At 40.1% G+C, this 23,584-nt stretch overlaps 2 protein-coding genes across 5 annotated transcripts in view; one reads left to right on the top strand and one right to left on the bottom strand.

Moving 5' to 3' along the window:
- nagpa (N-acetylglucosamine-1-phosphodiester alpha-N-acetylglucosaminidase) overlaps nt 1-14,062 on the bottom strand; it is a 49,211-nt gene extending 35,149 nt beyond the window's left edge. The window contains exons 1-3 of one of the 2 annotated variants that reach the window (XM_072570185.1): nt 13,920-14,062; nt 9,419-9,898; nt 2,329-2,468 (exon numbers count right to left, since the gene is read on the bottom strand). In XM_072570185.1, coding sequence (XP_072426286.1) covers nt 2,329-2,468; nt 9,419-9,898; nt 13,920-14,029 — 730 coding nt within the window. In that variant the 5' untranslated portion in view covers nt 14,030-14,062. The remainder of the gene's footprint in view (nt 1-2,328; nt 2,469-9,418; nt 9,899-13,919) is intronic. The other variant, XM_072570186.1, reaches the window with a different exon arrangement.
- Nucleotides 14,063-14,151: 89 nt separating this feature from the next.
- ndufaf6 (NADH:ubiquinone oxidoreductase complex assembly factor 6) overlaps nt 14,152-23,584 on the top strand; it is a 30,262-nt gene continuing 20,829 nt past the window's right edge. For 2 of the 3 annotated variants that reach the window (XM_072570188.1, XM_072570187.1), the window contains exons 1-3: nt 14,152-14,499; nt 19,332-19,431; nt 20,512-20,634. In XM_072570188.1, the coding sequence (XP_072426289.1) occupies nt 14,336-14,499; nt 19,332-19,431; nt 20,512-20,634 (387 nt within the window). In that variant the 5' untranslated portion in view covers nt 14,152-14,335. The other variant, XM_072570190.1, reaches the window with a different exon arrangement.

Below are 23,584 nucleotides of genomic sequence, written 5' to 3'. Positions count from 1 at the left end.
GGAACTATAGACCGATGAGCCTGATGTCAATGATGGGCAAGTTGTTGGAGGGAATCCGGAGGGACAGGATGTACATGTATTTGGAAAGGCAAGGACTGTTTAGGGATAATCAACATGGTTTTGTGTGTGGGAAATCATGTCTCACAAACTTGATTGAGTTTTTTGAAGAAGAAGTAACAAAGAGGATTTATGAGGGCACAGCAGTAGATATGATTTATATGGGCTGCAGTAAGGCGTTCAACAAGGTTCCCCATGGGAGACTGATTAGCAAGGTTAGGTCTCACGGAATACAGGAAGAACTAGCCATTTGGATACAGAACTGGCTCAAAGGTAGAAGACAGAAGGTGGTGGTGGTGGAGGGTTGTTTTTCAGACTGGAGGCCTGTGACCAGTAGAGTGCCACAAGGATCGGTGCTGGGTCCTCTACTTTTTGTCATTTACATAAATGATTTGAATGCGAGCATAAGAGGGACAGTTAGTAAGTTTGCAGATGACTCCAAAGTTGGAGGTGTAGTGGACAGTGAAGAGGGTTACCTCAGATTACAACAGGATCTTGACTAGACGGGCCAATGCGCTGAGAAATGGCAGATGGAGTTTAATTCAGATAAATGTGAGGTGCTGTATTTTGGGAAAGCAAATCTTAGCAGGACGTATACACTTAATGATAAGGTCCTAGGAAGTTTTGCTGAACAAAGAGATTTGGATTGCAGGTTCATAGCTCCTTCAAAGTGGAGTCACAGATAGATAGGATAGTGAAGGCAGCATTTGGTATGCTTTCCTTTATTGGTCAGAGTATTGAGTACAGGAGTTGGGAGGTCATGTTATGGCTGTACAGGATATTGGTTAGGCCACTGTTGGAATATTGCATGCAATTCTGGTCTCCTTCCTATCGGAAAGATGTTGTGAAACTTGAAAAGGTTCAGAAAAGACTTACAAGGATGTTGCCAGTGTTGGAGGATTTGAGCTATAGGGAGAGGCCGAACAGACTGGGGCTGTTTTCCCTGGAGCGTCGGAGGCTGAGGGGTGACCTTATAGAGGTTTACAAAATTAAGAGGGGCATGGATATGGTAAATAGACAAAGTCTTTTCCCTGGGGTCAGGGAGTCCAGAACTAGAGGGCTTAGGTTTAGGGTGAGAGGGGAAAGATACAAAAGAGACATAAGGGCAACCTTTTTATGCAGAGGGTGGTACGTGTATGGAATGAGCTGCCAGAGGAAGTGGTGGAGGCTGGTACAATTACAACATTTAAAAGGCATTTGGATGGGTATATGAATAGGAAGGGTTTGGAGCGATATGGGCCGGGTGTTGGCAGGTGGGACTAGATTGGATTGGGATATCTGGTAAGCATGGACGGGTTGGACCGAAGGGTCTGTTTCCATGTTGTACATCTCTATGACTCTATAACTACCTCCATACAGGACAAAAGCAGAAAATACCAACACCTGCAAATTCTCTTCTAAGTTACTCACCAATTCTAACTTGTAATTTTTGTTAATAAGCCATCCCTTGTTGCTTTCTAAATTTTCTCACCTATCCAGAATCTTTACAGCAGTGCGCGCAGAATCAAAATTGATACAGCAATGGAGATGGTTCTTTGGTAAGTCACATCTGCACCAGTTTTGAAGAAGCAATTTGCCTAGTATCTTACCCTCTTCCTCCCGCTGTCTCATTTACAGATAATACCTTTAAATTCTTTATTTGATTTCCTTCCACCACACTCAGCAATTTCAAATCCATACCACTCACTGCTCAAAAAAGTTCCTTCTATCTTTTGCAAAATGCTTCTGTCATCTTGTTCTGAATCATTGTATGAAGGAGAAGTCCCAACTTATCTACTCTTAAAATACTGGAGTCTTTTCTGTTCTCAACTGATATTGGCACAGACATCAATAAAGTTTTCAAATTTTAATTTCTTTTGCTGTGTGGACAGCAATTGATATGGACATCTCTGCTTATGATGAGAAACAGATGTGGCTGTAAAAACAGATTTCAATAATTTTTGAAATAAAGACAATTTTCATCTTTAACATATACTTCTACTTGATCAATTGCAGCACCAGAATACTTGTATGTCATAACCCTAGTTAGAATGCATATTCTAAAAGCAAACAAATATTCTTTCAAATATAAATAGTTAACAGTGCTTTGAAACTTGTACACAAAAACAAAATACAAAATGCTTGTAGGAAACAAAAACCAATCTGTACACTTTTTTTGGCTTTTGGAACGAGAGAGAAAATTTGGATTTCAAAACACATTTTAAATACAGTTTTTAAATACTTCTGTAGCCTTTTCTTACTGAGTCACATGTTTTGACTTTTGGACAGTACCTGTTTCCTGTGTCTCCGAACACTCAGCTGATTTGCTCTCATTAATATAAATAGTGCCATTTCGCAGAAGCCATATTACTCCAGTCACTAGTTGAACAAAGGGGTTTTCCTTATTCATGACATCATCTTCTGACAGATATCTATCAATATTTAAGAATTACAATTATATTTCTAAATTAGCATAGTATATTATCTTTCTTAATCATGATTAATTAAGAAAAATTTACTATTAAACAACTGTACTGGGATAACAACAAATGAAATTTGACACAAGTACAGAAATAGGTTTCTGTAGCATGAGGGCATCAATAAAAGTATTGAAAGGTAATACATGCATTTTCAGATAGTTGCAAAAGATCCCCTGGCACTACTCTGAAGGAGAGCAGAGGTCTAATGCCTAATGTCTTGACACATGTTTATTCTTCAATCATAAGTGCGTTGAGACATTTGTGTCCCTGCATTGTGTTCTGTAATTGCAAGCCTTCCTTTTTAAAAAACTGCCTTTAAAAATGCCTTTGGCAATAATATATTTATCTTTGCATTAATCTTGGCAAATTGAAGCAGAATATAATCTTATAACAACAGAGAACTAGAAAACGAAAAACGCATGAATGTGTGTGTGGAAGTAATGGTGAGGGCAACCACATTCATTGTTCAAGTGTAGACCAGCAACTGCACAGGCACAGAAAAAAAAACAAGACAATTAACAAATTTCAGTCCTTCTGCTCCCTGAGGAGTTGTGCAAAACTGTTAGCTCATTAATAACGGAGTTTTCAGTACTGTTGAAATGAGAAACAAATGTTATTCAAACAATAACTGTGCTGAGTAGTCAGAATGATGTTTGGTAATGCTACTCCTTTTGGGGACAGTGCAACAATGTAGTACTGGGGAGAATGTTTCAGGCATTCAGATGGCATATTTTCTGACATATTTAGATGAGTGTCTCCAAACGTAGGTATTTGCCTTTGGGATCTTGGAAATTGCAGTTTATCTGGGGAACAAAAATTGAAGATTCTTCCCAGATGATCTCTGAGGGAGTCAAACAGATTTTAAAAAGTCATTTTCCAGAAATAGCAGAACAGGTGAGTGAGGCAGGTCTTTCACAACAGATTCCTTCTCCAAACTGAAAATACAAACCATCTAGAAGCTTGCAAAACACTATTCAAACAGAACAGTAATAAAATCCAGTTGCAAAAATGATCAGATATTTTCAGTAAAGTGATTTCAAGCAACCAAGACTCTCATTATATGAATCCAGGTAGTTTCCAACTAATGCTAAAACATTTTGAATACATTGTTTTATTGACCTCTTTTAAAAAAAAAGGTATCTCCCCAATCACTTGGTGCCCTGTTCACAGATTCATTGACATGAAGGCAAATGTTCTTAATTGCCTTACAGAATCCTGTTATCGCTTGGCGAGCCCAGATGTCCCTATTTTCTGCATTCCTTGAGATTCCCCCTTTTTCTGAGCCTTCCTATTTTCCAGTGCAGTAAATGTGTTCCATAATTCAGCATCACATTTGAGTCTAAATGTTTAAAGACAAGTGGCTTTAGACTTTCTCAATAAAACCCAATCAGAGAGAGAAAAAAAAGTTGGACAGTCAAAGAAGTGGATAATGGTCAGCCTAGAAGAATGAATAGCTGCTAACAGGGACTATTAGGAGCTGACAATGGGTTGTGGGTGATATCAGCCCATGTGATAACTGGTATGTGGGGTTGAGAGAAGAGATGGGGAAAAGTGTTTAATATTGTTCAACAACTTTAGAGTTTAAATCCAGAAGGCTGTGGAGTTCGCAAAGTGCATATGAGGTGCACTGAACTTCACTGGAGAACTACAGCAAGGATGGGCCAGATGTTGGACAGGGAACATGGTAGTAATGAAGTGACAGGCAACGGAAGCTCAGGGCCTCTTTTGCAAACAAAACATAAAATGTTCTGCAATCTGGTCGCCCTATCTCTGCTTTGTTTCAATACTAGCATTACAAGCAGCGAATAGACTGCATTAAGCTAAGTGCAGATAAAAGGCGCTGTCTCACCTGGAAGCCATGTTTGGGACTTTGGATTCATAGGAAGGAAGTAAACGGGCAGGTATTATACTTTTAGTGACTGTAGGTGAAGGTGTCTTGAGAGTAAAGGAGGAGTGGATCAGGGTGTGCCAGAAGGAACGGCTGACAAGGAGGTGGTGGAAATGGCAACTAATGATCGTATGGATGTGGATGCTGGTGGGATGGTAGGAGATAACAAGAGGGAAGAGAGGGGGAGATGGCCAAAGTGCAGAAGATAGGTTGGTTCTATCATTTACAGTGCTCAGGAATCATCGTTTGAGGAAGATGTACATTTTGGAGGCCCACTTGCTGAAGTTGGCATTATCAGAGCAAGTTAAAAAAGTCACAACACCAGGTTATAGTCTAACAAGTTTATTTGAAACCACTAACTTTCGGAGCGCTGCTCCTTCATCAGGGGTTGTGGAGAACACAACCACCTGAAGGAGCAGCACTCTGAAAGCTAGTGCTTCCAAATAAACCTGTCGGACTATAACTTGGTGTAGTGTGATTTTTGACTTTGTACTCTCCAGTCCAACACAGATGTCTACAAATCATGATTGTCAGAACAGATGCAACAGAGACGGTGGAACTGGGAGAATGGAATAGTCTTTACAAGAAGCAGAGTGGAGGATGTATAGTCACTTAACTATAGGAGGTGGTAGGTTTATAGTGGATATTGCTGGTGGGCCTATCCCCAGAAATAGATAGAGAGATGTCAAGGAAGGGAAAGATGGAGTCAGAGATGGATCAGGTGAAGGGGAGACCTGAATGGAAATTAGAAGTGAAATAGATAACTTTTCGAATTCCAAACTAGAGGGGAAAGTAGCACCAGTTTCATTATCACTATGTGGAAAGATTTGAGAGTGGGGGTTGTAGTAGTACTGGAACAAGGAACATATCACACACCCCACAAAAACAGGCATAACTGAAGCCCATATGGGTACCCACAGACACACCTTTGATCTGAAATTGGTATTTTACTGTGGTTAAAGAAGTGAATGCTCAAGATAATGGATGAAGTCCCAAGATAGGCTGAGATTAACCTTCAAGGACTCCTTGAAAGACTAACTTAATGGAACACATCCACCATAGACAGGAAGAATAACGTAAGAGAATGAGCCATCACTTGCCCATGTGTATCTCGGATTATTGTGGGTGATAAAGTAGACAAGGGTTTCACAACTTGTGTGGCAAATCTAACATTGGTAGCACACAGGTTTAAAAGCAAGAGGTCCTGGAGTTGCTTAAAGGCTTGATCACCAAAAAAGATACACCGATCACTAACTAGCTCCACATCAAGAGGATAACCATTTATCTACATGATTATCTTAATTAGGGCTACGGTGGGAGTATTAATGCAATTTAGGATCAATTTCACATTCTTAGGCGGATTTATTTGCAACATCAGATCTTGAGGTGGCAGTGTTTTGGACTAGGTAATATGCATTTAGCTGGCTTCAGTAGCCTTGTCTGTGGTGAACTTTATGATTGTAGTGCAGCACAGATATTCATGTTCCTCACTGCATTGTGGAGAAACTTCTCGTCCAGTTGTGGAATCTTACAGCCTCAAACTCCAATCATTCTTCCATGGCAACAAACCCGGATCTGAGAGTATTATGCACTGGGAACCTTGGATCTGTGGTTCAGGAGGCATCCAAGGCCGCAATCTATGGATCCTTGAAGTACCCAAGCGACTTTTCTTTGTGTTTTTGTGGGAAAGGGCAAGTGCTATGGTTTTCTTGAGGTCCAGATTTGGTAGCTTCCTTTGGGTTGCAATATTATGAATTCCACAACGTAAGCAGTCCTTTAACATGCTGAAATATGACCTGCGTTATGTTCCACCGATTTATGGAGTCATACAGGTGTATAGACCCTTTGATCCAACCCGTCCATGCCGAGCAGCTATCCTAAATTAATCTAGTCCCATGTGGCAGCACTTGGCCTATATCTCTCAATGTTTCCTATTCATATACCCATCCAGATGCCCTGTAAGTGTTGTAATTATACCAGCCTCCACTACTTTCTCTAGCAGCTCATTCCATACACTCACCAAGCTCTGTGTGAAAACATTGAAAAGGGAGCTAAGGGGCAATCATTACCTGCTATTCTTGACTCCGCCATCCCAGGGGGAAAAAAAACTTGTCTGTTTACCCAAATCGATGTCCTTCATGATTTTATATTTCTGTCAATCTGTTAAAAATTCAGCAACTGGATCCCCAGGAAGTCTATTGACAATGTCAAACACAATTCTCCACTATCATAGCAGGGATTTTTGCTATGAAGAAAGGTTGGATAGCTTGGGTCGTTTTCACTGAAAGGCAAGAAGTGGAACCCATTAGAAGTTTAAATGATTGTAAATAGCACAGAGAGAGTGGAAAATGTGAGGTCTTTTCCTAGGGTAGAGTCGTCGTTTTCTTGGGGAAACAGGTTCAGGGGGTGTTTAAAAGGAAATGTGTGAAGCAAGTTTTACCACACACAGGTGTGAGAGTAGCTGAAACATGTTGGCAGGGGTGATGGTAGAAGTACACAATAGCAGCATTCTAGAAACACTTGGATGAATACATGAATAGGATGGGAATAGAGGAATGCGGATCCTACAAGTGAAAGCAGTTTTAATACGGAAGAGCAAAACATATCGGCACACTGGAGGGCTTCTTTGTCCTATAAGTTCGTCAGATGATTTTGGCTCCAGGCCTGCTGGGTAGGTTAAACAGTTTATGATGCAAAAGTCACTGCCACCCCACAAGTAGTCAACACTATGACTTTTTGTCAGTAATCCTCTTCTAATAGTTTGGTAATGGTACTTAATTCCTTTCCTGTATTCTTTACTATTACAAGATATTCAAAATATTCCCATCCATAAACCAGATGCAAAATGTGTTGAACTCCTCTGTCTCTTTAAAATCTCAATTGTGATTTAAAGGCACCTAAGCAGAATTAAAGTGTGACATAAAATTAGTTTGAATTAAAAGGAGTAACACTCATTTTTCATATTTCATAATGAAAAATTACAGGCAATTCACATTTATTCTCCATAGCAAATCTGTTCAGAAGGATTCTCCGGCTTCAAAAGGTTGTCTTAAAAGTCAACATCTATAGTATTGTTTTTTGCTACACAAAAAAAGGTAATGGTCCAATGGGTGAACTTTGATAATTGATTTTTTTTTACATTTTACAAATGGGAACTTTACAGCAAAACAACTAAAGATATTTGACGATACAAATCGGCAGTTATGCTTCAGGTTACAAATGCCATTCATTGTCGTGTTTAACTCTTCAGCATGCTCAAATGTACTTTCAGAAAATGGATTAATACAGGCAACAAGGAAACTATGCTCAGTGGTGAGATGAAATATTAAATGATGCTGCTGGTCCATGCAAGTTAGAGAAATTACACCAACAGAAATGTGAATAACAGCACTTAAAATCAAGCTCAGGTGGCTGCTTGGTATCGTAAAACATTGAGAGACAAACCTTCTCACAATGATGGAACAGTTATTGAAAGTCATCATGTTAGATTCTTGATCCAACTGCATTCTCTACCCCTAACTCCCCACCCTCCCGTTATCCCAAAGTGAATCTCTGCAGAGAGAAATACTTTTATTTTCCTTTATTATACACACCCTTAGCAAAGGCAAGTTCAGCAAAACAGTTTCTCATGTATTACCTCCAGTCCCAAGGAGACCAAAATAAAACAAGTCTAAACAAACACGGACATTTCAGCACCACTGACAACACCTCTCCACAAGAGAAATGGCACAGAACAAATCTCTTTTAAGCACAGTGCCATCACACAATTCAATCACACATTTCAGAGGCTAAATGACATTCCTGTTCTTTTACTTCTGAAGTTATTGAAGTAGACTTTATGATAAAAATAAAGTAAGCTAAATCATTCATTGTTACCTGTAAAAGCTAAAGTCAAATGTTTTCATTACAAATATCTGTAAAACATCAATTTTAAAAGATTTTATTTCTTTCTGAAACTGGATGGTTTGACTGTTTGAGGGCCATAAAATAAATTAAAGCATATGCAGTTAGCTTCAATACCAAGACACTGGCATACAATCTGCCATGTCAGTTGCACACAAGAAAAAAAATGAGCATGGAAAGATTTTAACGGCAGTAAAGCTCTTTCACGTATATAAAGATTGCCCAATGTACTTAAGTTCAGTTTATTGATAAGCATATTTAAGTACATAATATTAAACATAATTGTGTTGAAAAAGGCAGAATATCCTCTGAAGATCACCTGAATGTGGCACAAAGCAGAAATAAAGCTGACGCATTAACAAGAGATGGGAAACAACTGTCTAAAGATGCCAGTGCAGGATTCAAAATTATATCCCAACCCAATTCAGCCATTGCCCCTTTTGAGCCAGGTTTCCAACTTCACCTCACTTCCCTGGTTCTCTCAGCAGTGGCACATGCACTGATGACATTACTTCTCACTGAATGTGTCAGCACATACAGACACTTGGTGCAGCCTGTATTGACATTGCCAGGTGATATGACTTCATAGAATCAGAATCCCTATAACGTGGGAGCAGGCCATTTGGCCCAGAGTCCTAACCAACCCTCTGAAAAGCACCTCACCAGACCCACTCCATCCCTGTAATACTGCATTTCCCATAGCTAATCACCCGGCCTACACATCCGTGGACATAACAGGCAATTGAGTCTGGCCAATCCACCTAACCTGTAGGAGGAAACCCACAAAGACAGGGAAAACATGCAAACTCCACAGAGATAGTTGTCCAAGGGTAGAATCGAATCCAGGTCCCTGGTGCTATGAGCAGCAGTGCTAACCACTGAGCCACTATGCTATCCTAATGGTGTGGCAACCATGTTGCATTATGGTTAATTATTGCATTAAAGAAATGCAAGAGCTTGTAAGCAAGCCAGACATTCTAAATTGAATTTTAATTAGTTTACAAATGGGAAAGTCAAGTAAATTTTAATTCTACAAATTAGGACTAATTTCTTAGATATAATCATCACTGCAATAATATCACCAAGTATATATATTTATTTAGATTCTTACCCAAATACTAATGTGCCATCCTTCTTAATCCCAAATTGTGCGTTTTGAATGCCTTTTCCATCTTGTACCAGTTTTCCATTACTCACTACTGCACCCAAGCAACGTCCTGTGTCCACGTCAAAAAATCCACCATTCTGAGCCACCAAACACGTTTTGGATTTTATAGTTTCCTGTACTGTTGCTCTATAAGACTCATTGCATCCACCTGATTTTAATGGTTCTAAAACTGAGACAGTTCTCAAAGGATTATTCACAAATGTGAGGTGGCCAGTAACAGCTTTAAGCTTTCCTCCATCAATTGGAAAGTTTGAAACAAATATAGTAGTTCTAGTTATAGGGAGGTTTGTAGATTTATCAGCAGGCCAAGTTTCATGTGTCACATTTCCAAAAACTATCGGCTGACAATCTCTGACATATCTGTGAGTATGTTGAGATCCATGCTCCAAGGGATGGTATGGAAATAGATCATTTAAAGGTGACCTGCAAAAGGAGCATACAAGATTGTCAAAAACCAGGAACAAAAACAAAATTAATTGAAAACAAATAAATAGCAAAAGATAAAACACTACAATCTGTTATATTTTTAAAACAAGACATTTAGCATATAATGAAAAGATTTTTTTATTCCTGACTGGGTAAAGGGGTTCAAAACTTTGACATTGAGAAACTCTCAAACTTCCAATTTTATGAAAGATAGACAAATTTGCTAATTAGAGGCAGATTGGTGACAAACATTTTAAGGAGGCTCACATGCATAGTTTTTTTGGGCCTCAGGAAACACAGGCAAACAGAATTAATTGTATCTGAATGCTTCCAGAAAAATCTGTTTTCAGCATGGCTTTTGGGCCAGCATAAATAGGAATGCTACCCAGGAGCGCTAGATAAACACGTTCACCCACATAAGACTCTCAGTTCAAAGTTTGGAAATTACAAACGTTTTGAACCCACATCCAAAAACTTGAAAGCCAGAATCTTTCCTGAGAAAGGCTCTGAATACTCTTAACATTTTCCATTTGACAGCAAGCCTCGTCTGTGGCCAATTGACAGACAGGAACCTGTTTGGAAAAAAATGGTAAAACAAGCTGAGTTTGATACAGAACAATACTTCCAGCTTTCCTGTCTGCACATCCTCTAACCACATTCTTCTGACTTTGTTATTAGGCTCACCAAACTAGTAGTCAAAGTAGCTCTTGATGAGTTATGAATTTTGACGTGGGAGGAAACTCATGCAGACACAGGAAGAAAGTGCAAACTCCACAGAGTCACCCAAGACTGGAATTGAATTTGGGTTCCTGACATTGAGGCAGCAGTGCTAACCACTGAGCCACCATGCTACCCCAAAGGGATGGCTGGAAAATGAGATAACAAGTGTCCAGAAAAAGTATATTCCTGTTAGGGTGAAATGAAAGGCTGATAGATATAGGGAATGCTGGATGACTAAAGAAATTGAGCGTTTGGTTAAGAAAAAAGAAGGAAGCAGATGTCAGGTATAAACAGGATAGATCAAGTGAATCCTTGGAAGAGTATAAAGTTAGTAGGAGTATACTTGAGAGAAATCAGGAGGGCAAAAAGGGGACATGAGATAGCCTTGGCAAATAGAGTTAAGGAGAATCCAAAGGAGCTTTATAAATACATTAAGAACAAAAGGGTAACGAGGGAGAGAGTAGGGCCCCTCAAAGGCGGCCTTTGTGTGGAGCCATAGGAGATGGGGAGAGATACGAAACAAGTATTTTGCACCAGAAATTTACTATGAAAGTGGACATGGAAGATAAAGAATGTAGGGAAATACATGGTGACATCTTGAAAAAATGTCCATATTACAGAGGAGATGCTGAATATCTTGAATTGCATAAAAGTGGATAAATCCCCATGACCTGGTCAAGCGTACCTGAGAATTCTGTGGGAAACTAGGGAGGTGACTGCTGGACATCTTGCGGAGATATTTGTATCATTAATAGTCACAGATGAGGTGCCAGAAGACAGGAGGTTGACTAGTGTGGTGCCACTGTTGAAGAAAGGTGGTAGGGACAAGCCAGGGAACTATAGACCGGTGAGCCAGACGTCTGGCGAGAAGATGTTGGGGGGTAATCCTGAGGGACAGTATGTACATGTATTTGGAAAGGCAAAGACTGATTCGGGATAGGCAACATGGCTTTGTGCGTGGGAAATCATGTCTCTCAAACTTGATTGAGTTTTTTGAAGAAATAAAGAATTGATGAGGGCAGGGCGGTAGACGTGATCCACTTCTGGATACAGAACTGGCTCAAAAGTAGAAGACAGAGGGTGATAGTGGAGGGTTGTTTTTCAGACTGCAGGCCTGTGACCAGTGGAGTGCCACAAGGATCGTTGCTGGGTCCACGACTTTACATCATTTATATAAATGATTTGGATGTAAGCATAAAAAAGTATAGTTAGTAAGTTTACAGATAACACCAAAATTGGAGGTGTAGTGGAGAGTGAAGCTTGCCTCAGATTACAACAGGATCTTGATCTGATGGGCCAACGAGCTAAGTGGCAGATGGAGTTTTAATTTAGGTAAATGGGAGGTGCTGCATTTTGGGAAAGCAAATCTTAGCAGGACTTATACACTTAATGGTAAGGTCCTAGGGAGTGTTGCTGAACAAAGAGACCCTGGAGTACATGTTCATAACTCCTTGCAAGTGGAGTTGCAAGTGGGTAGGGTAGTGAAGGCAGCACTTGGTATGCTTTCCTTTATTGGTCAAAGTATTGAATACAGGAGTTGGGAGGTCATGTTGCAGCAGTACAGGACATTGGTTAAGCCACTGTTGGAATATTGCATGGAATTCTGGTCTCCTTTCTATCAGATGGATGTTGTGAAACTCGAAAGGGTTCAGAAATTATTTCCACGGGTGTTGCCAGGGTTGGAGGATTGGAGATATAGGGAGAGGTTGAATAGGCTAGGGCTGTTTTCCCCAGAGTGTCAGAGGCTGAGTGGTGACATTATAGAAGTTATGAAATCATGAGGCATATCGATAGGACAAATAGGTAAAGTCTTTTCCCTATGGTGGGGGAGTCCAGAACTAGAGAGGTTTAGGGTGAGAGGGGAAAGATAAGAGGCGCCCAAGGGGCAACTTTTTCACACAGAGGGTGGTACATGTATGGAATGAGATGTCAGAGGAAGTAAAAGCAACTAGTACAATCGCAACAGTTAAGCATCTAGATAGTTAAGAATAGGAAGGGTTTGGAGGGATATGGGCCAGGTACTGATAGGTGGGACTGGATTGGGTTCGGATATCTGGTCGGAATGAACAAGTTGGACCAAAGGGTCTGTTTCCGTGCTGTACATCTGACTAAAAATTATAAACATGCTTTTCAGCCGAGTACAGCCAGAACTAACAGGAACTCCAAAGAAACAAACATCCCAACTCATCATTAAGGTTTAAGAGTTGTACAACTGGGAGCAGCTTGTATTCGAATGGGAGATAATTAGTTTCGAGGTACTACTTGCCAGTGCCTATACGGTCTTAAGTATCAAGTTTCAAAGGGATCAAGCCCCAAGGGAATCCTTCCATATCTGCCACAAATTCACCTGCACCTCCACACACATTTACTGCATCCGCTGCACCCGATGTGGCCTCTTCTATATTGGGGAGACAGGCCGCCTACTTGCCGAACGTTTCAGAGAACACCTCTGGGACACCCGGACCAACCAACCCAACCCATCCCATGGCTCAACACTTCAACTCCCCCTCCCACTCCACCAAGGACATGCAGGTCCTTGGATTCCTCCATCACCAGACCATAGCAACACGACAGCTAGAGGAACCCTCCACCCACGAGGGATGAACTCAGATTTCTCCAGTTTCCTCATTTCCCCTCCCCCCCTGTCTCAGTACCAACCCTTGAACTCAGCACCACCTTCCTGACCTCTCTTTCCTTCCTCCCCCCCCCCCACCCAGTCCTGCCTATCACCCTCACCTTAACCTCCTTCCACCTATAGCATTTCCAACACCCCTCCCCCCTACCTTTTATCTTAGCCTGCTGGGCACACTTTCCTCATTCCTGAAACATCGATTCTCCTGCTCCTTGGATACTGCCTGACCTGCTGCGCTTTTCCAGCTCTGATCTCCAGCATCTGCAGTCCTCACTTTCTCCCATTAGGTTTCAAAGCCTTGTAGAGGTAAGTGTCTCTGAACTGGTTGCTCAGGGGAAAAAAAATTGAAGATTTCTCCATTCGCATCACGGACATTTGTACATCCGCCTTCCGTGTAAAGAGGAATTTACCATCAGTTTTCAGTCCCTCCCAAATCGATACTCCAAAATGCCCCATTGCCCATGTTTATTATCTCAGAACCAGCATCCCCTCAGACTTTTTCAACTTGAGCCAAGATATTAAGAAATTTGAGGAAGCGAACTACTCGTTGTGGAACTGACTACCCTTCCGGGAACTTCAGCCGCAAAAATGCAGCGCTGACCCTTCCACTTCAGGAAAGTTAAAGAGATTAACAAGGATCAAACAAAAAGGAGGATAAGAACGTACCTACTACTACCAACCTCGCTGGACTGAAAAAGCAACAGAAAATCGACAGCTAGCCTCACAGACCAGCCATAAATCCAGCGCCAGGCAACGCTGCGGCCACCAACCGCCATTCGCACGCCTCATGACCCCATCACCATCTTCTCCAGGGTCACGTGAAACTAGCCGTCCTCTCGCCTCACCCCCGCCGCCTCCTTGTGGTCATGTGACCTCAACACCCTTAAATCGAATTTAAAATCCTCCCTAAAACTTGACAGGAGAAAACCCAATGACCATTTCGTTTATAATACTAACTTTCAAAATCCGGGTGACGCTTTAAAAGCACCGATACTCCGGAAGGATTGGTCGACTGGAGGGGACCGGTTTCATCGGTGCACTCCTCCTAGAGGGAAGCGGTGGGCGCATGCGCAGCTTTGGACATGGTGTCAGCTGCGGTCGCGGGTGCTCGATGCACGCGCGCCTTGAGGAATGTTTTACTCATAAAGGGTCACAATGTGCTTCTGGCGGAGAGGGTGCGCGCGGCTAACACTGGGGTAACGGCCCCCGGTCATCACCATCAACAGTACTGCATACAGCTTGTCAGGTTAGTGTGTTTAGATGAAAGTGAGGACTGCAGATCAGAGTCAAGAGTGAGGCGCTGGAAAAGCACAGCAGGTCAGGCAGCATCCGAGGAGCAGGAGAGTCGACGTGTGTTTGGACAGCTGCTGTCAACACTGCTGTGATTCAAATGGTGGATCACCGCCACCTTCTCAAGGGCAATTCAGAATGGTAATGAATGCTAGCATCTTTATTGTACTATAACAACAACAAGAAACTCCTCTGTAGTCTCCTTTATCCACACTACCCTGACAAGTATCTTCATTACAACACCTGCACTGCACTTGTGTACGAGGTGTAAATGTGCTGAGGAAGGGTCGCTGGACCCAAAATGTTAACACTGAATTCTCTTCACAGAGTGCTGCCAGACCTGCTGAGCTTTCCCAGCAACTTCTGATTTTATTTGTAGTTGTAAATGTACTGGGACTGAGTGATCTGGCAAAACCTTTGTCAAAATGATTAGGCTGCCACTTTTTAATTAATTTGCAAGGATGTGGTTGTCACTGGCCATTTTAATGCCTATCCCTGATTGTCCAGAGGGCAGTTAAGAGTCACCCACATTGCTGTGGGTGAACCAGGTTTTTTTCCTCTGACCGTCAACAACAATTCTTAATTTTATTGAGGTCAAATTCTATCATCTGCAGTGGTAGGAACCAAAGCCAGGCCAATAAAACATTACCTGCATTTCTGGATTAATAATTAAGAGGGTAGTTGCCTCTCCTGAATCCTGATTCTGTTTAAACTCAACCCAGTATACATTAATTGAAACAGGTCTCTTTCTTATCTAAATTCACAACAAAATTCAGCACAAGAGATTTGTTTAATCCACCTTCCTTTGCCCCTCCAGTGGAAACAGTCCTTAAAGACTTTGCACGATGATAGCACTTACAACAGCAAAGATACTATCACCCAATATTGTATCTTTCCATGTGTCCCCTGATTCTGCTCCACCATTCAATAGTGTCTGTTGATTTTTCACCTCAATTCTGCTTTCTTGACAGCTGTCCTGATCTCTTGATTCCTAGAAAGCTTAAAAACAATCTGTCTCGATGTTGACATCCTCAACAGTGAAGGGTCCACAACGTTTTGATAGAAAATTCCAAACATTTACTCTGTCAGTGAACACATCTGTTCTCATCTGCATTCTAAACGATTAGCCCACTACACTGAGGCAGTGATTCAATGTTCAAGATTTCCCACCCTGTGGAAACAAGTTTTCAGACTCAATCTTGTCAAACCTCTTCAGAATCTTAGAAGGAAAAGTCATATTGCACTCAAAATGTTCACTGTTTTTTCCCCTATCCACAGGTACTGCCAAACGTTCAGAATTTTGCATGTTTCAATAAGATCGCCTTTCGTTTTTCTAAAGTCCACACAATATCGGCCCACAGGACAGAAAGTTGGAACAAAAGAATCTGTAGCTTCCTGGTGATGAAACAGACAGAGTAACATGAAAGCAAGGGAAGTGTATATGACAGATTGCAAATGCTTATACAATTGAGAACAAAGCTAAATGAAGAAGATTTGGAGAAAATAATTCACATCTTTGAATAATATATGAGACAGCAAATTCTTATATTTTTGGGATTGTGTGTGTGTAGAGTTTAAATTTTCAAGTATTGAGTGACAAACATTTGGCCTGTTTTGACAGACTAGAGCATAGAGGTGTTTGCAAGGCTGTAATTTTTCCAGTGACATATGGTTGTCATTCTTTTGCATGGATCCTTTTAAATTAACAGTTTAAAGGATCTTTAATGTGTAAATAGGATACAATTTCAAAGTTTCCAGAACACAGACTTGGAAATTTGGTTGAATGATGAGGTAGATAGTATAACAAACCTTGTTTTGACTGCCACTTAATGACTGGCAGTTTTGATAAAAAATCAAAAATTATATACCTGAAACACCAGAAGTTTACTGTATTATCATGGTCTCCATGATGTTCAAGTAGTCAGCTGATGGTGGAGTGAGAAAGCTGTCTGCCGGTAAGTATTATTTAAGGCAAAGTTGCACTATTATTTAAGTAATTTATGCTGTAAATAAAGTGTAACAGTGATGTATATACCCCTTGCATTATGCTTCTATTACTTATATGGTTTTTTAACATTGATTATGTGGGCCTCTAGAATATTTGATTAACCGGCCCACTGCTGGTCCCATAGGTGCCAGTATATTAAAGTTTTGCTGGAATGGATTCGAGAAGGACATAGAAGGCAGGCGTATGGCAGATGACATTTATTGCAAGGAATTGAGAAGCACCAGTACTACATATTTATCAGGAAGATTGAAAAATGCAATACTAAATGGTAAAGTTTTAAAGGATGAGACTTGAATATATATGTGCATAAATCTTTAAGAATAGCATTCAAATTAAGGCAACTTTTTAAATAAATACTGGATCCTTGCCCTTTAAAAGTAAATTTGAAGTATCAAATGGGGTAATGTATTCAGTCTGTGCACTGCATTTTAGGAAGGATGCCAAATTGTTAAAATGGGTTTGTCATAAACTGCTTCAGAATGATTAACTTCACTTATGTGGAAAAACTGGAGAAGTTGAGATTGCCCTGTTTGGAACTGGGAAAGTTAAAGGGGCATTTGTTGCAGATGTTCAAAACTATGCAGGGTTTTTACAGAATAAATAAGGAAACCTGCTTCCAATGGTAATGTTAATTACCAGAGAGCGCAATTATATGGTGATTGCCAAATAAAAAGAGACCCTTTGATGAAAAGTTTCACCACTGCAGTCTTTTCCCCACCGAATCACTGAGTTTATAACACTAAGCACACACATGCACTAGTCATTCAATATCTACCTTTTTCTGATCAAATAAGAATGTGCTTGCATATGTACTTTGCACAGTGTTGTGAATAAATTTTATGTCACCAGTGTCACAGTTGAAGGATAATCATATGTGGAAACCTATGATTTCAGAGATCTATGTCTACTATCCAGTACAGATTGTCAGGAATTGTTCAGAATGCAAAAATTTCCAGGGCAAGATGGTGAAGCTTTAAGATAGCTTTAAAGGTAGTTTAGACTAGCAGAATAAATAACAGAAAATGGTTCAGTAATAATTGAAAAGGTTGTAAATAACAGCTGAGAGTGAAAAGATACATGCTAAAATGTAATTAGTTATTTTGTTCTTTTACTGCCCTTGTCATGGAATCTCTATAGTGTGGAAACAAGTCCACACCAACCCTCCGAAGAGTAACCCACCCACACCCATTACTCGACATTTACTCCTGACTAAAGCACCTAACCTACACATCCCTGAACACTATAGGCAATTCAGCATGGCCAATTCGCCTAACCTGCACATCTTTGGATTGTGGGAGGAAACCGGAGCACCCAGAAGAAACCCAAGCAGACATGGGAAGAAAGTGCAAACACCACACAGACAATCGCCCAAGGCTGGAATCGAACCCGGGTCTCTAGTGCTGTGAGGCAGCAGTGCTAACCACTGAGCTACTCTGCCACCATGGATTCATAATTTTGCTTAAATATTAAAATCTAGGCTTTATGTGCAAATGACCATTGCCTGCTTCACTGTGCTACATGAGGGCTTATACATGAGAGAAGTGTGAGCGATCCTTGAAATTTTAATTATATTGAAACAGATCTCCAAGTGAACTGGTGGCCAACAGAGGTTAGGATGCACAATTTACTTTTACAAATAAAATTGGTTCTTGGACAGTAGAATTCATTATAGTCTACATTTGATGAATAATTGCTTGAAAGTTGTTAATTGTCCTTATTAATTTACTGGCTTATTTTTGTTCTGATCTGATTTACTTTTGAAGAAATTAACAAGAAATTCTGAGAAACTTCATCAAATTGTAATTTTTTTCCCCACTTGCTGGATTTCGTAGCAAGAAAGATTGGGTTTGGAGACTTCAGTATTGTTTTGAAATGGAATAGCGGGTATGATCTTGATGACATTTTCCCTTCCGAAGCCATAACATGATGTTCTCTTTAAATACTGTAGAGTATTTCAACTCAATATCTTTTTGTTTAGAATTTTCTGGCTTAGGATTTCTTAAATTGAATTTACATCATATTGTAATATGAGCTGAATTTTGCTCTGAAGCATACAGAAATAGCCTGACAGGTGACAATTGTTTGAAACTTTTGATATATTATTTCTCACTAGCAAATCTTGCGATCACATCAGTAAAATTGACGACAGAGTTAGACTTCTGGTCAAGTCAGTTCTGAAGAAGACTTACATTTACTTACAAGATAATGCATGGCTTAGAAAGGGTGGATGCTGGGAATTTGTTTCCGTTAGGTGGGGAGACTAGGATCTATGGACACAGCCTTAGAATTAGAGGGGGTCAAGTTAGAACGGAAATGAGCAGTCATTTCTTCAGCTAGAGTGAAATGGGCCTGTGGAATTCATTGCCATGGAGCACAGTGGAGGCTGGGACGTTAAATGTCTTCAAGGCAGAGATTGATAAATTCTAGATCTCGCAAGGAATTAAGGGCTATCTGGAGAGTGCGAGTAAGTGGAGTTGAAATGCCCATCAGCCATGATTGAATGGCGGAGTGAACTCAATGGGCCGAATGGCCTTACTTCCACTCCTCTGTCTTATGGTCTAATGAACTTTATTTCTCTCTACTCAGATCTTACCAGACCTGCTACTTTCTCCAGTACATTCTGTTAATACTTCAAATTTCCAGAAGTTGCAGTACTTTGCTTTAATTTTATTCATGTCCTCAGGTGTCTTGCTGTGTTTGTTTGGTGCAGCCAGTATTTATATTCTGAACGAAAATAAGCAAAGCCTGTCCTTATATGTCAGTGTTCTTCTTCCACATAGAAATCGAGATTATGAAGGTTTCCTGTCTTCTCTGCTGCTTCCTGCAGAATTCCGTAGCACAGTGTTTGCATTAAGAGCATTCAATGTGGAATTGGCTCAGGTAAGTATTCTCATCGACCTCTTACAAGTGTGTGGTTTGTAAATTAATGATTCTCACCTTTTATTCACGTTATGGCATGAATTAGAAAATTCTGTCATCATGTAAGCTGAATATCTCCAGATAATATGAAAAGCAACATATCTAAATATCCAGCACTTCTGTTTTGAAATGATTATTGTGCATAAGTAAGGTTAACACCATTTTAACATTGACTACACTTTAGATGTTCTTCTTCGATTGTATTATGCTTTGGATAAGATGTGGTCATGAAAGGCATTTTTCTTTATTTTCTTACTTGAAGAAAGCCACGAACATTTTACCAGCAAATCGTCAGATTTTTGCCTACTTAAGCAATCTATAACCTTCTGAAAACTCCTCTTTACTTCCCAACATACTTTCCTACCTTTCTTGCTTTGTGTTGACTTCAAATTTAACTACACATACCTTCCACCCCCACCCCCGATGTAAATTGTAAAAGGTTGTGACCCCAGCACAGATTCCTGTCGCACTCAACACAGCACATTCAGCTCATCAGAAAAATAATTTTTGATGTGTTTCCCCCTATTTTCTGCTTGCCAGCTAATTTTCTAACCATGCTAATATGTACTCCCTATACCATGAGCTTCTATTTTGTGCATTAACCTTTTATGTGGAACCTCATTAAGTGCCTTCTAGAAATCCAAGTTCAATGTAAGAATGCTATTGTAATTGAGTGGTGCAGTTCAGAAATGAAATCACCTTGCCAATTCAGATTAGAGCTATCCATTTTTAAAATCTGATCTGATTGTCAAATCATGCATCACGATCTCAACAACTATTTCCTTTTATTCACAGAAGTTAACTCTTTGTCCCAGGCTGAGCTATTTTGTATGGACTTTGCATACCCATCCCTCTGCTTCAGCTTAATTGTTCCTCATCATTTTAGCTTTTTGAAGTGGATTGTACTTGATCTTGACATTGTGTGCAAAAGTATAGGAAATTATAATTCATTACAGTATGAGTCAAGAACATGGCTATTTTAGCTAATACATAATCTTAATTCTATTTTCTCACTTTGTGCCTTGGTATTTTTCTTATAAGGTTCAAGATTTAGTATCTCAGAAGACAATCGGTCTGATGAGGATGCAGTTTTGGAGGCAAGTGATTGAAGATATTTACAGTGATAACACTCCTCATCAACCCATTGCCATCGAACTGTGGAAGGTAAATCCGCTTTAAAAAATTATTTGATCTTCAGGCATCTGAATTATAATGTGGTAGTCATGAAAGTAAAGTTTCATGTAAAAATGTTCTTGCTAAATTCCACTGAAATCTGTGGCAAAGATTTTGGAGCAGGTTGCTCAGCAAATAAGCCATAAGGAAAGAAGAGTACTGTAGTATTCTCAGCAATATTGTTCTATGGGTACTCTTTGGCACCTTATTCAAATGACCATTATCAATATGTTAACTTTAATGAATCAAATACTGGCAGAACTTTGTATAATAGAAATTATCACTATTGAGTTCTTGTCCTCTACTGTCCTTGGCTATTCATATGTGTATTTCCAGCAGAAATCCCTTGGTAGTGATCAAGAGTGGAAATCCAGATAACTTTTACCCCTCATTTTCCTTAATTTGGACACCAACCCTGCTATTGTGTTCTGCCAGCCAAGCTAAGAAACTGCTTAACAGCAGAGGTTGTCTTGGATTCTTTTAATTAGATACTCGCTGAACTTACTGAGTGGTTAACCTCACATTTGACTTTAGAGAGTACCAATAAGTGAGATAAGCGTGACTTCATCCTCACTAGTCTATATGTTACAGATGCATTTGACCGTCATGCTAATGGTAAGCATGACTACTACCTTTTGAATCTTGTCACATTAAGGATACCCTTCATCATTCTCTGTGACATTACACTGTGCTACATCGCATAGATGTCAAATGAATCTAACCGCTCAAAACTGGGCATGCATGAGGTGCTGTGGGCCATCAGCTGTAGCAGAATTGCATTCAACACAATCTGTAGCCTCACGTACATCCCTCACTTTGCCATTGCTATTGTCTGATGGAATCAATCATTGTTCCATGAAATGTACAGGAGGGCATACCAGGAGCAGTAATAGGCATACCTAAAAATGAATTGTCAGCTTGGTAAAGTTACCAAATAGGATTATTTGCATGGCAAACAGCAAAAGGCAGCATGCAACAAACAGCTAAGATACTCCCCACCAGTGGATTAAATCTAAACTCTACAGTTCTGCCTCATCCACTTGTGAATGGTGATGGACAATTAAACAACGAAATAGAGGAAGTGATATCAAATAACCCCATCATAAATGATGGGAAGCCGACCTCATCATTGCAAAACAGAAGGCTGAAGCATTGGAAACTGTATCCAGCCAGATGTGCCATGTGAATGATCTATCTCAACATCCAAGGATGTCCTCAGCATTTCAGTTACCACAGTTCAGCCATTCATTTCACATCATGTAAAGAAATAGCTGAAGGCACTGGATATCACAAAGACTATGGGCACTGACAACATTCTGACCATAGTACTGAAAACGTCTGCTCAAGAATTAGCTGTGTCATTGACCAGGCTGTTCCAGTTCAGCTACCACATTGGAATCTACCTGACAATGTGCAAACTTGCCCAGGAAAGTCCTGTGCCTTCTCAGTCTGCTCTTAAGTTATAAGCAAATTTTAGAACATTCTATTAAGTGAAACTTACTGATTAGTAAATTGCTGACTCACTTTTTATTCAGTTCCCCGAGAGGAACACCACTTTGACCTCATTGCAACCTTAGTCCAAACATGGACAAAACATCTAAACTACAGAGATGAGATAAAAATGACCACACTTGACCTCAAGGCATTAATTGTCTGGGTGGGCATCAAGGTTAGCAGCACTGAATTTGATGAGAATCAGTGCAGGAATTTGAAATCCTATCTAGCAGTGAACAAGATGCTTGTGGTTGTTGGAAGTCAATCATCTCATTCATTTTCAGCAGCTTCAGCAACAACTGTAAGGTCAAAAGTGAGAGCATTGGCTGATTCCTCAGTGTTTAATACAATTCAGTAACATTCACAACTCCTCAGATATTGAAGCAATTCATGTATGTGTGCAGTCAAGATCAATGTGCAGATATTATGGTTTGAACTGATAAATCATAAGTAATATTAGCTCTCCTCAGGTGTCAGGCTATGATCAAAACCCATCAAACACCGATTTGGGCACAAGTCAGGACTGTGTTAGGATATCCAGCACCTATCTGATAATAAGTGAGGCTGAGCAACATTGGTAACCTGCAACATTCACTCCCTTCACCATAGAAGTACAGTGACAGCATTTCCAAGATGCACTGCAGCAACTCGCCAAGATTCTTTCAACGGCATTTTCCAAACTTTCACCTTTTCTAGCTGAAAAAGACAACAGCAGCAGATGTATGGGAATACTGCTACATGTATGTTTCTGTTCTTGCTACTCATCATCCTCTTTTTTTTTCTTTACTGCCACTGGGACAAAATACTGCAAATCATCTCCTATCAGTAATGTTGTATCTAACCAGAAATATTTCTATGTATTTCCAGTACTTTTGTTATTACTATAACAAGTGCATGCAGTGGATCAATTAACTCAGTTGACGGATGGATGGTATGTGATACAGAGTGATGCCAATACTATAGGTTCAGTTACCACACTGAGATCACCATGAAGGTCCAAGCTTTCTCAATCTTGCCCCTGGTTTAAGACCTCTAAACTCAGCACCAGGAATTTCTCTCTAATTAGACAGCAGCTCTTTGGTCCCCTGGAACTATGGCAACTTTACCTTTACATTATCATGCTGTGATATTGCACTGCACATATTTCAGATTCATCTGAAATTTGAGCTGCTCTGCTTCAACACCACTTGTTGTTTTGCAAAAAAAAATTGAACAGAACTTTATCCATTTATATTTCTTGTCAGACCAAAATGTTTTTTTTGTGTATAGGTTAACTAGAACTTAACATTAGAACATAAGAGATGGGAGCATTCAGTCAAACCTGCTTTGTCATTGAGTTGGATTATAGCTGATCTTGGGCTTTGAGTGAACTTTTTCCTCTTGCTTTTCATTCCTTTGACTCCCAAAATCAAAGATGGATTAATCTCAGTTCAGTATGCTGACAGAT

Source organism: Chiloscyllium punctatum, chromosome 5 (assembly GCF_047496795.1).
Source record: "Chiloscyllium punctatum isolate Juve2018m chromosome 5, sChiPun1.3, whole genome shotgun sequence".
Taxonomy (NCBI): Eukaryota; Metazoa; Chordata; class Chondrichthyes; order Orectolobiformes; family Hemiscylliidae; genus Chiloscyllium; species Chiloscyllium punctatum.
Note: the sequence above shows the minus strand (reverse complement) of the source record. Positions and strands in the feature narration are given on the sequence as shown.